We start from the raw sequence: 14,053 nt of genomic DNA, 5'->3' as shown, positions 1-14,053 counted from the left end.
CATATGCCTGCCACCTGACAGGCATATGCATGCAGACACCGGGCGGGCAGCGGGTCCCTGAGCACCGGCTGACTGACCTGGCCGGGCGGTGGTGCGTGCGGGCAGCGGCCAGCGGTGGTGGGGGCGGGCGGCGGGTGCGGTGAACGCTGCTGACCTGGCCGGGCAGTCTACTTACTTACATAACAGCAGCGGGGACGGGCAGCGCAGTGGCGGCTATTATATTTTGAAAATACTTGTCAAATGACCGGCCGCTCTCTGATTGGCCGGAGAGCTCTCAGCCAATCAGAGAGCGGCCGGTCATTTGACAAGTATTTTCAAAATATAATAGCCGCCACTGCGCTGCCCGTCCCCGCTGCTGCTATGTAAGTAAGTACACTGCCCGGCCAGGTCAGCAGCGCTCACCGCACCCGCCGCCCGCCCCCACCAGCACCGCTGGCCGCCCCCCCCACCACCACCGCTGGCCACCCCCACCACCACCGCTGGCCGCCCCCACCACCGCAGCCGCCGCTGCCCGCCCCCACTACTGCCGCTGCCCGCCCCCACTACTGCTCACCGCCCTGCAGCTCCCCGGTTTTTTTTTAACATGGGATAAATCGCATGCGATTTATCCCATGTAAAAAATGGCACATCAAGTGCCAAATTGTATGTGAGCCTCCCGGGGAGCTGCCGGGCGGCTCGCAGGTAAATTGGGTCCGACTTGTCCCTAGGACAAGTCGGCCTAATGTATGGGGGCCTTAACTGAATAATAAAGCTTACAGTAATACCCACAATGTCATTGTATCACGTTTTTTTTTCCATTCATGGACATTTTCTTTATGACAGTTATAATTATTGGATACTTATTTATTATTTACATATATAAGCACCTTTTAACTAACAGGCAAGTTCCATAATAAACTATATAGCATCTAGATTATGGCAAGACTTGCCTTATTTGATGTACAAGGAGCCTTCTACTGATCTACTGATCTAGACCTCCATGAGCACCTACGTGTACAGTACATCTTCTATATCCTGCATATACTACAGAAACAATGGGAATTTACTTTAAATTCAGTCATTTCTGCTGATTTGCTTGTCGCTTCAATATTGTCTGCCTGATTCTGTTTTTTACTGACTTTGGTAGTCAGAATGACAAGCAGTGGTATATCTATAATGGGTGCAAGGTGTAGTGTACACGCAACGCGGATATTATTTATTTATACCTGCCGCAGCCTGCTCCTGTGACCATCACCGTTATCAGCCAGGCAGGCAGGCAGCAGCAGGTGCCTCGCTCCACTTTACTTTACAGAGTCCATGTGGATGTTAAAGTATAAAAAAGTCCCAAAAAATGAAGGACAAAAAAATTGTGAATAACTCATGTCGATCTTTTCATGTATTGATCACTGTTATGTCGACTTTTTGTCAATGTCGACCTAGTGCATATGAATCTTTTGTCAATTTCGACCTAGTGCATGTCGACCGTAGTGGCGAGGTTGCAGCGGAGGCGGCTGGTGGCGGAAAGAAGCCCATAGGCTTCTATGCCCGGCGATATCTGTGCGGCCGGGTTTTAGTACATATGAAAATGCGGTAAAACGGGGGGTTTTACATTTGTCTTTACAGCACAAATTGAAAAACAAGCATAACTGGATATTAGTGATATGCTTGAGAAAACAGTTAAGTCTTGAGTTTATTTTTGAAGGATTCTAAAGTGGGGCTTCTTGAACTGTGAGCCTGTTTCAGACCTTCAGATCGTTAATCTGCAAAGAAGAAGATGACTGCAAGTAGATAGCCGCCACCCAGACAGAAAGAAAATCCACCCACTGTATATTTGCTAGTGAATTGTGAATGGATCGCTAACCGGCATCGACTCGCAAATCCATATGCAATTCCCGAAACGTTGAAAGGTTTTTGCAGCCTGTGCAAATGTGAGTACTGTAGCTGTGACCCTTCCACTAATCTGCGACCGAGACAGGCTGATCGAGGCCAGTGCCCACGATATAGAACATCTCTTAAAATGCTTGGGCACACCTTTTTTTTGACACACCCGGAAAACGTCAGGGTACTTGTTTCCTAGCACGGCCACCACGATTTCTATCATGGTGGTCGTGTTGGAAAAAATCGTGTCGGTCGCGTCGGGTGCATACCAAAACGCACACGACGCGACCGACGCGATGTACCCGATTTCTCCATAGGCTTCAATGTTAAAATAATTTAACATTGAAGCCTATGGAGAAATCGGGTACATCGTGTCCATAGGCTTCAATGTTAAATTATTTTAACATTGAAGCCTATGGAGAAATCGGGTACATCGTGTCCATAGGCTTCAATGTTAAATTATTTTAACATTGAAGCCTATGGAGAAATCGGGTACGTCGTGTCCATAGGCTTCAATGTTAAATTTTTTTAACATTGAAACTGAGTCCATTTAACATAGTAAAAAATGATAAAAGGGCCAATATGGGCCATTTCTCATTGGGTATGGCCCCGTCATGTGTGTAAAAAATAATGGCCCCCCATTGTGGCCGCCACCCCCACGATTGACGCAAACCCGAAGCGTGGCGAGCGCAGCGGTGCGCGTCCTCCGACCTTTTCATTCCCCTACTATCCACGTCGGCGTGGAGTTTAGAATAGATTAGTGTGGCGAGCGCAGCGAGCCACCGAGCCCGAAGCGTGGCGAGCGCAGCGAGCCCTGCAAGGGGACGCTGATACCTTCACAGATCCCTGCGTCCCCTCGCGGGCTTCACAGGTATCAGCGTCCGCTCGCCACGCTTCGGGCTCGGTGGCTCGCTGCGCTCGCCACACTAATCTATTCTCAACTCCACGCCGACGTGGATAGTAGGGGAATGAAAAGGTCGGAGGACGCGCACCGCCGCCCCTCGCGGGCTCGCTGCGCTCGCCACGCTTCGGGTTCGCGTTAATCGTGGGGGTGCCGGCCACAATGGGGGGCCATTATTTTTTACACACATGACGGGGCCATAGCCAATGAGAAATGGCCCTTATTCGGCCATTTCCCATTTTTTACTATGTTAAATGGACTCAGTTTCAATGTTAAAATAATTTAACATTGAAGCCTATGGACAAATCGGGTCCATCGCATAGGCTTCAATGTTAAATATTTTAACATGGAAGCCTATGGGGAAATCGTGGGCATCGCGTTGCATCGTGTGCCTTAAAGTTAAGGCACACGACAAATCGGGTCCATCGCATAGGCTTCAATATTAAATATTTTAACATTGAAGCCTATGGGGAAATCTTGGGCATCGCGTCGCATCGTGTGCCTTAAAGTTAAGGCACACGATGCCCGCGATTGTGGCCGTGATAAGAAACAAGTACCAACGTCAGTTTCCTATAATTCTAGCTCCGGGTGCTTTGCGTTTACAATTCATAAGCATTTTCTTTCACTAATCACCATCGCGCATGTGCAATGTGAACAATACGCATACACAGTCATTCAATAATCGCTCGATTTGCTATTTCTTTGATTAGCGATCGACTCTGAATCAGGCCCTGTGCGTGGAACAGAGATGTTGTTGTTATTATTATTATTATTATTATCATTATAATTGTTACTATTATTATTATATTTTATTTATAACGTGCCACATGTGTTTTGCAGCGTCGTACACGTAACATTACAGTAAAAAAAATTACAAAAATAGAGTACGTCAAAAGAGCAGCACAATTCACTACACAGTACAGCTTAGATGAAAATAGTGAGGATGTAATCAGCGTACTACAAAGGGCTGGAGGCCAAAGATGGAGATGTGTATGCAGACGGAAATGGTCGCCGAGTGTTTGAGTATTGGGAAAGCTGTAAGTGAAATGTGAAGTTCCGTAGAATCAAAGCCACAAAGCTGAAAGCTCAACCCCCAGATGTATTCATGGAGAGTCTACTGTAGGTATTGTCAGTCCTTCTACAGATCACTGAATTCAAGTGGGTCAGTAAGAGAACAAAAGCTGCTTCAGGTACTGGGCCTTGATCATGTAGGGCAGGGGTGGGGAACCTCAGCCGGTCTAAGTGGCCCGCCCACCTCAGCCGGTCTAAGTGGCCCGCCCACCCGCATGGCGGCTTTGTCGGGAGTCAAGTACAGGGGAATTCTCTCGAGAGGTCAGTAGTTCTCACTAGATTCCTCTTAATCAACAGCAGCCGGAGACTGTCAGTCCTATTCAGTAGCAGCCGCCAGAGCGTGGGGCGGCTGCAGCAGGACAATTTGTAAGGGAAATTTTTTATATACTGTATGGCCCCCGAAGGATTTTTTCCCCGTACAAAGGGCCCTTGGCACAAAAAAGGTTCCCCACCCCTGATGTAGGGTTTTGAAATTGAATAAGGGAATCTTGAAAATGATTTGCCATCTTACAGGCACCCAGTGGAGGGAAATAGAGAAAGGGTGTTATGTGGCTGGAAAAGGGCTGGCTAGTTAATAGCTAATAGTTTTTCCCATGTCGACCTAGACCCATGTCGACCTAATGCTGTAGACCAAATGACCGCATCCCACAGAATGTGCATATGAAAAATAACTTGCCCGGTTGTCACAGACTTTGATAAACACATAAGTGTAGTTTTATGTAAGTGGATTAAAGGAGTGTATTGGGGAGTTAGGGGAGGTAATATGAAGCTTTGCCTAGGGGGCCTAGAAACCTTGCACCAGACTTGAAAACTGGTTAAGGCCAAGAAGACATTATGTGGGTAAACCCCCACCCATTCACTAATATTAATCATTTTGCGGCAAGCAATTAGTCTGGCTTTAACAATTCCCCCACAAACAATACATTCTTTATACTCCATAAACGAATATAAACAGGGCCTCACATTCAAAGAAGAAATACGGGTTTGTCATAACTTTGTACATCATTGAGAAATATTGATGTAAAAATAAATCAGACCACAGTTTGCTGGAAAGATGATCAGTAAGCTGAGCTGCAAATGGCACACTGTAAGTGATAGCTGTCAGTATGCTTTTTCAGATTCTCTGCATATCAAACAAAACCTATTGTACCAGATGCATCATGGCTGACTACTTCTAGCTATAAAAGATGGGAAATCATGTTGTATTCATTTCCCATATGGCACACACAGTGGTCTGCAGTATGAAAACTGAAATCCTTTACACAGACATGACGAAAGTCCACATGAAAAGCAGTAAAATGCCCCCTTCTGCTGTCCCGCTTTTTTTCGCATCTGTTAGATATGTAGTAAGTAGACTGTGGAAAACAGTAGACAGATAGAGACATAGAGCCTACACACGAAAACAATTATCATTAGCCATAAGCAATTGGCTGAAATGACCTTATGCAACGGTCCACTTATTCTAAATCATGGGAAGAACCATGGAGTGTGATCTAGTTCTTCTATGTGTGGGAAATAGAAAAGAATGTATGGATCAAAGAATACTCAGTGTTGTATTACAATATTATGAAGTACTTCATTTTGCCAAGGTCGGCAAGTAAACAGCAAAGTCAGAATATGCTAAATGTTTCTGGTTTCCTCAATAATACTAAGAAAACCATAGTTTTATGGACAGGCTGGCATCACTCATCTGCCCAACAAAAAAATGACAGTTTGTTTCAAAAGGAAAATGGGGCAGCGCAAAAATGTTTCACCCTGTAATGTGCCATCATGGCTACCTATGCGGTTCACCCTTGGTCCACTTCTGGCTTTAGCCCTTTGAGTGATAAGTGAATTTATCAAAATAGGTGTAAAAATTGCCACACAAACATTTTTATTCATCATAATGACCTGTAATGTTTACATTTATATAGCAAGTATATATTTTTTACCCAACACATTTTAGTTGAATTTATATAACAAATGTGAGCGACGCTGGCATTTTTAGTGGATATTTTAAACATCCCTCACACAGATGTTGGCACTCAAAGGGTTAAACTAGCTATGACTTGAATATATTTTCTAATGTTTCTTGTACTTTTATGCAAGGTAAAGGGGGTGACTAAAATGAAGCACAGAGATGTTGCTTCTTGTGGGAGTGACACGGGCATGTCACCAAAAGAACTGGCATACAGTACATAGATGCACAGCCACTCACACAGCAAGCCGTATTCAGAAAGAGAAAATACACCTGCCTTAGGGCCTGATTAGTACCTAAACCCACATGTGCATAATGCATCCTCCTGTGGCATTGGGAGTGTTGTACAAATGAGACATGACACCCATGTTTTGTAGGCATACCAAGCACAAGGCAATGCAGATATCCTGTACCTGGCAGAGGGATTACTGACAATCAGTCTGAGTAAGCTTCAGAGTGGCAGAGGGCCAATGTATGGTCCTGTAGTGTCTTTTTTTGCATATCCTCTCCACCATTCCCACTATCTGCTGGGGTCCCTACAAGGCTCGGTTACTCTTCCAACGCTTTTCTTCCAAACTAAAACTGATTTTCTCATTAAGCTCCAGGTCCATCTTTATGCTGATAACACTCATATCTACAGTACCTCTCCTCTTTGATACACACAGTAGGTAAAAGTATATATATACACAGCCATTTCACTGTGGCTTTGTAATGCGTTATGAAGTGGTATCAGGCCCTATGCCACAAAAAACTCAATATATATGTTTAGTGTCTGTGTGTCTCCGAAACACTGCCATCTATTGGCAGTGAGTGAAACTACATATCTTTCTCTCACAGGGGCAACTAGCTTTTGAAGCTTTGCTTTGAGTGGGCTTACTAGTTATAGATATTTGCCCATGGTAGGCCCACTGTGTAAGCTTTGCAGAACATTAAACTACTCTTACAGTACCTGTGTGCTTTATGGTCTGCTCTTAGTCTGTGTAATGACTCATCCTGCATCTTGACTGCTCTGCCAGCCCTGTCTAATCTATGAGTAATCAGCAACATTGCCTCCTTTCACAACAGCTGGGTGCCACAGTCTGCGGAGCATACAGTATCTACCGTCAAGGAAAAAAGTGGTTTCTAATGGTAAAAACCACAAGTAGCCTGGGTTATTGATGGTAATCAGTCTCTCATTACGTTTTGTTGGCTTATTCTCAACTATCCTTGTATGAACTCTGGCTATGGCATATTCTTCCAGGTGGGAAACTTTGTGTGTCTGAGATATGAATCTACGTCTGACTGCTCTTACAGGCTACAGGTTTCTGCATTTCATATTACCTATGACATTTCACCTTGAAAAATCCCTGAACGCATTTTTCACACTGATTAGGTGAAAATAATTCATTTCCAACTGAAATCTGGACTCCTTTTAATATTAATATACTGTACATCTTATTTCAATAAATGTAAATAAATGGGCACTCAACTTTGTAAGCTTTTAAAGGTCAAAAACATAAACACAAATGTATCTCCCACCCCCCCCAAAAAAAAACAAAACATGCATATACACAAATACGGTGAGTCACATATATATGGAATAGCATGTAACTGCTTCTTACTGTGGATGATAGTGGTGTTTTCAAGGACTATAAAGCCTGCGGCTCTAATTATTAAAAACCAATACAGAGCAGCTTAGAAGTGGGCAGGCTGCCTTAGCTGTCATTAGCGTTGCAGCTTCAACATGTATTTCAAGCTGGAATGGGATCCTACAATATTTGGATCTAGATGACCAATTAAGCAGTTGTTGAGGGAATGTGGGGACATTTATTATAATGAAGAATTATTTGTCAGGGTAATTGTGCAACAAGCCACAGTGGGCCTTGGATCCAAGGTATGCTGTTGCTTGTAGTATGTAGCAGAATGCAGAGGCAGCCAAGTAAATGCTGGTAGTTGTAGTTCTAGAAGCATAACCAAATAGTTTCTGGTTGCCAGGTTGCAGGAATCAATAGTACGCTCACAGAAAAATGCAAATATTTATCTTGTACTAATGTTTTTTCCTAACACCCGCTGTACATGAAGGTTAGACAAAGCTCTAGTACTTTCAGCACATAGCTATATTTTTCTGCAGGGGATTGTGCACATATGTTTTTAAAGGAACCTAATGTCGAACAGAGGTGTGTGACACACACTGGAGGTTGGTGTCACCAGATAAGCCTGTTATACCTTTGCTAAAAATGCTGACTAAAAATACTATGAAGAGGAAGAGGGCTGCCATTTTTTTTAAATAATATTATTATTATTATTATTATTATTATTATTATTTGTAATATTATTATTAATAATAAGAAGAACCACCAGGTCTACTGATGATGATGATGATGATGATGATATTCATCATTATTAGCATGAATCTTATACCAGCTTAAATAATGGGAAGATGCCTAGTATATGCCCCCAGGGTAATTATTGTTTTTTATTTTATTATTATTTAATGAAATTTGCCATTACACCCAATCACATTTTCTGCAGAATTTGCCACAAGACCCACTCTATAAGACAGGCATGGCCAAACTGTGGCCCACGAGCTGTTGTGAATCTACACGTCCCAGCATGCCTTGCCATAGTCTTAGCATTCCTTAATAGCAAAGCATGATGGGATGTGTAGTTTCACAACAGCTGGAGGGCCATAGTTTGGCCATGTCTGCTCTAAGACATCACTCAAGAATACCACGGCAATAAGTACTATTCCCAATGTGAGTATCTAATGGACAGTTGTGGTTAATAAGGAACAACAGTGAGAGATATTATAATTCTTTCAGTAAATTGAAAGCATAGACCTGACAATTATCAGGTAGCTTATCATTAAATCTATCAGTAAGATCGGCTTTTGGACTGAACTGCTCTGCCTCCAACTTGGTCTGTTGATGTTTTTATGGATGGGACATTTGTTATGTATCTGGCATTTATACATTTTACACTTTTTGGATTAAACAACCTTTTTTATGAAATACTGTACTTGGAGCATCATCCCTGGGAAAACAAAAATATACCTTTACAGGCATGCAAGATAGAATCTGCATGTAAGTGTGCTCTTATTTATCCCTACTTGCCATGTCTGAGAAAAGATACCTTTATGTACACACAAGAAAGAATCATATTTTAAGTGTGATCCATGCATATATTTAAAGGGGCGTCTGGGAGTATAAAAGATACCTTTATGTGCATTAGAGAACAAATTAATATGTAAATGTAAAAGGCCTCCTATACTGAAGAAAGAAGAGATGGAATCACCTGAATATTGGCGAAGCATCATTGCCATCATCACCTTCAGCGCTGGTCACCTATATATTTCTTTGTTATATATTGTACCACTAGGGTTAGGTGTAACCCTTCTCTTTTAGTTTAGCACATGGTTAGAACATTTATTTATGTCTAATTATTCTAGGACAACTTTGATTAGCTCATAGAGTAAAACACATAGAGTGGGCTGTTTGTTTCAGATGAAACTAGAGTTGGTACTGTATATCAGTGTAAGTTACAGCAAACAATTGCTGGAAATAAGGTAAAATATTTGTACCGTCCCTCAGTATCTGCAATGAACTACAGTGAAGTGACAATAAAAAGTAATGTTTAAATTTAGGAATAAAAAAATAAGTTTTGACTCGCCCTCATTGATGGTATTAACATAATCCACATTTATGGGCTCCCTAATCAAAATACTTGAAAATAATCATGAAAAGTGTATCCCTTACTACTTACGCCTAACATTTATGTTAAAGATAATAGATTATGTAAGTGTGTAGTATATTACAAAACTAGTCTCTATCTTTTTTTTTTTTTTCTCAATTTTAAAAAAGCAAATAAAAGTTTTCCTTGTTTAATTGGAACATGGCAAGCCTTAAAAATGATCAAATGATAAAAGCTAAAGTAATTAAGTGGTTAAATAAGCCAAATATTGATCTAATAACTCAACGTGAACTTACTATTTCTATGTATTTGAACAAACAATGCAGTTTGATTATATAACTATTCTTGTGACTGTGGCCTGTTTGTATAATCACTCTGAATAATGAAAACATTTAACATTTAAAACAAATGTGCATTATGGCCGGGGAATGCTTTTCTTGTGGTCAATTTAAATGACTTTCTATGATGCAGTTTAAGACGCCAAGTTGAGAAGAGTAAAGCAATAAAGTGAATATATAGTGTAAACATCTGTGAAATGTTCTAACACTGTGTGCGTCAAACCATAGACTATAATGTTCTGTAAACTGAAATCAGATGACTAGAAATCATTGTATTAATTTATTTCTAAACATGCAAATTGCTAAACAAAACAATAATAACTATAACAATGATTAACATATGGCATGCGTTATGTAACATGTATGTGGTGCGTGTATGTAAACTGTTAAAACATATCAATACAATGTATATTATTTCATATTTTACCTGAATATTGCCTCACATATGCAGTACATGCTATATAATGTATATAACATGCAAGTAGCTATTTTAAGAAAGACCCATAAGTTAAACAACACTTGATTAATTACCTCCCTCTATACTGTGTAAACGTTTTAATGCTCATAGTTTTTGAAGGCAGCAAGTTTTGCAAACACTGGTGTTAGTTGTTTACCTTCTTGTGATTCTTGTAAACATTTCTGTGGGCAAATCCCTTTCCACAGAGCTTGCACTGGTAAGGTTTGTCCTCGCTGTGTATTATTTTGTGCGCGGTCACTTGATCCAGACGTTTGAAGGACTTACAGCAAACCTCACAGGTGTAGGGACGCTTCTCTGCAGAAAATGATTGGGGACAGTTAATCTGTTGTTCATTGAAGGGGAGGTAGAAGATGAAAGGCAAACAGAGTCCTTTCCTCAGAGACTGTTGCATTCAAGTCAGTCCAATTAAGATTAAGCAAATAGAATAGCATCTAATGCCCTATCCAACGTGATGGTTCATAACGGATGGAAAAATGAGACATTGCCACATTCTTTACAATAATCTTTCCAAACCGACATCGCATTAACTAGCTTAAATCAAAAGAGAATGACTTCAAAGAAGCTTGTTTCAAGATTATACACTGGAAGATGTGCAATGCATTTTAAGGATAACATGAGGAATTCAAAGAATTCCAAGAAAACTTTCCAAAATATATATTTCTTATTTTAAAGATACACTGCAATATGATTCCCCAGGACTCCTAATCAGTAATACACACACAACGCCCAAGTGCTCTTGTCATAGCGCTACTGAGGTAATGTAGCCTGCATGCAATGGGAAGGGGTAGCTTTACCTGAATGGGTTATCATATGCCGTCGTAGCTGGTTAGCAGAAATAAACTTCTTGTCACAATCCTGACACTCATAGACCTCATGAACCTGCAAAATGAGTGTTTGATGATAATTAAAAATGTGACTTTTCTCACACTGCAAGTATTAGTGCTGGAGATTCCTCTGTGTCCCATGTACTGGAATAGATCACTGAATACACCATACAAAGCACTGAATAAAAGATTACACTATAAATAAGATAGACTTCATATAAATATCCTATTTTGGTAAAGGAAGAGCTAATACAGTAGGTGAAAGTCTAATTTATGCATGTAGAAAATAGTACAAAACCTAATTCAGACATGATTGCAAAGCTGTTTTTTTAGCAAATGGACAAAAGCATGTGCACTGCAGGTGCGGCAGATGTAACATGTGAGAGAGAGAGAAAGAGAGAGAGAGAGAGAGAGAGAGAGAGAGAGAAAGTTAGATTTTGATGTGGTGCAGTGTAATAATAAAGCAGCTAGTAGTTATCCTGCACAGAAACAAAATAACTCACCCAAATCTAACTCTCTCCTCACTTGTTATATTTGCCTCACCTGCAGGGCAACTTTGCGATTACAGAGATGAAGCAAATCAGACATGCTATGTTTGAGATTTTCCGGTAGCCATGTTGGTCTTAACTTGAGATTGCACAGCCAGAACACACCTGTAATGTATACTTTTGTGGTGACTGCATGCTCACTGATGCCGCATTGATGCCACCTTCCCACAATTACATGCCCATACCAGCCCTGGTCTCAGCCCCTAGCTGCTGAGAGTCACAAATCAGGTTTAACAGTATTAAATTTAGAACAAAATAAAATTGATGCTGAAGAAGTCTCAAGTTATATATGAGAATTAAAACTACACAAGGGGTCCTGAGGTTCTAGCACAACATAAATGTACATCTATTTCAGGGGGAGATTCTCTAAGCTAAAAATGCGGTAAAAACCCCGTTATCTGGGTTTTTACCGCATTTTGGGATGCTGTAAGCATCCCCCGCCGGGTTACCGCGGGTTACCAATGGGCTTCTATCGCAACCCTCCGCCGCCCCGCGCCGACCCCCCGCCGCCCCGCATCGACCCCTCCCCCCTCACCTGTGTCCGGGCAGCACAGCGCAGTGCTGCCCGGACCTGTGACCTCCTCCCTGCACTGATCCTCTTCCGGGTGCAGGGAGGAGGAGAGCCCGGTGCAGTAGCAGCAGCAGCAGCGCCGGGTGTGGGAGGGAGGGGAGAGCCGCCGGGATTTGCTGGGACCCGGCGACTCTCACCGCAAAGGACAGCTCTTAACGCAAGAGCTGTCCTTTGGCTTAATTATCGCATATGTTACAGCATATGCGATAATTAAATATGCGATGGGCAGCGAAGGGGGGCGGAGATTCTTAGAGAATCTCCCCCCTAGTCTTAACTGCATTTCCTTTGATTTAAATAATTGCATATGGACAAGCGACTGACAGTACCTAATTATTTAAAATCATATATTTTGCAATTCTGAGAATTGATTGATTTCAATTCCGCTTAGATGTTTACTACATGTCAGCCAGCACTTCAAGGAGATTTTATTACTTCATTATCAGCCCAATCTGTGTTGCAGTTCATCTTTATGTCTTGTTACATTGTAGAATAAATGGTATCCTAGGGAGTCCATATTGTTACAGTTTCAAACTGATTCCCAGTGCTGCTTTGTTCCTCTCACGCAGCAGCCAGGAATCCTGGTCTTACTCACTTGTGTCCGGTTTCTCTAACTTCTAATTTCAGAAAAATATATTATTAGGTACTTGTTTAGTTTTACGGCGGCAGATAAATTGCATGCGATGCGATCGGATGCTTTTTTTTTGCGATTTTGTACCTGTTCATAACCCCACTATCCACTATGCATGGAGTTGATTTTATATAGCCCGAAGCGTGGCGAGCGTAGTGAGCCCTGCGAGGGGATGCGGATTACTTTACATGTATTCCGCGTCCCCTTGCGGGGTTTGCTGTGCTCGGCATTGAATACATGTAAAGTAATCTGCGTCCCCTCGCGGGGCTCGCCACACTGTATAAAATCAACTCCATGTGTAGTGGATAGTGGGGTTATGAACAGGTACAAAATCGCATCAAATTGCATCCGATCGCATGCAATCACGTGCGATATATCTGCTGCCGTGAAACTAAACAAGTACCTATTATTCTGTCACATCGTCTTTTCTCCTCATTCACATCACTACTAAAAAACATGGTAGGCAGTGATTACTACTGTGTTATCATTTTGTTTTAAATAACACAATACAGTTAAGGCTGCAAAAATATAGGCATATGTATCGGTGGCCCACATGACACACCCACACTTACCTTGTGCTCTTAAATGTATGTCCATGTTCCCAAATATGACTGGGAAGGTGGCAATGTGGAGGAGGTGGCGCCCAGTTAACAGCAAAAGGGAAAATGTGCTGTAGAGAAGTGGGGTGCGGCACAGAGGAAGGGACTGACGGCTCACCTTGAGTGCAGGAGATCACAAAGCAAAGAGCTTTTGCCACCTTGTACACATGAAAAACCATAGCGAACAGGCGGGAAGGGGGGGCTGCAGCAAACTGAGCATACAGAGAGTTGCAGCAGAACTTTGTTCAGCAGCTATTAGTCCTATTCCTTTGCTGTTATCAGACATCTTTAAAAAATAACATGCAGATGATAGCAGAACACACAGTATTTATATATATATGGTACTTGTTTCCTAGCACGGCCACAAATCTTGGCCATCGGGGGTAATTTTAGTGGCCTGCGACGCGACCGACGCAATGCCCCCGATTTTTCCATTGAAATGCATTGAAAACAGTGAAAAATCGGGTCGGTCGCGTCGTGTGCACCTAAAAATGCTTAAATGGTCCACCCGCGATGTCCGCGATTTCCCCATAGGGAACAATGTTAAATGCCTCAATTTATCCGCGATGACCCCGATTTCCCATAGGAAACAATGTTAAATGGGTCAATTTA

At 42.0% G+C, this 14,053-nt stretch overlaps 1 protein-coding gene across 1 annotated transcript in view; it reads right to left on the bottom strand.

The window, feature by feature from the left end:
- Positions 1 to 14,053, bottom strand: part of PRDM5 (PR/SET domain 5) — a 206,088-nt gene that overhangs the window by 97,694 nt on the left and 94,341 nt on the right. Inside the window, exons 9-10 of the mRNA XM_083174449.1 lie at positions 11,066 to 11,150; positions 10,408 to 10,565 (exon numbers count right to left, since the gene is read on the bottom strand). Of these exons, the coding sequence (XP_083030575.1) occupies positions 10,408 to 10,565; positions 11,066 to 11,150 (243 nt within the window). The remainder of the gene's footprint in view (positions 1 to 10,407; positions 10,566 to 11,065; positions 11,151 to 14,053) is intronic.

The sequence above is a fragment of the Crinia signifera genome, chromosome 1, assembly GCF_055691185.1.
Source record: "Crinia signifera chromosome 1, ASM5569118v1, whole genome shotgun sequence".
NCBI classification, from domain to species: Eukaryota; Metazoa; Chordata; class Amphibia; order Anura; family Myobatrachidae; genus Crinia; species Crinia signifera.
Note: the sequence above shows the minus strand (reverse complement) of the source record. Positions and strands in the feature narration are given on the sequence as shown.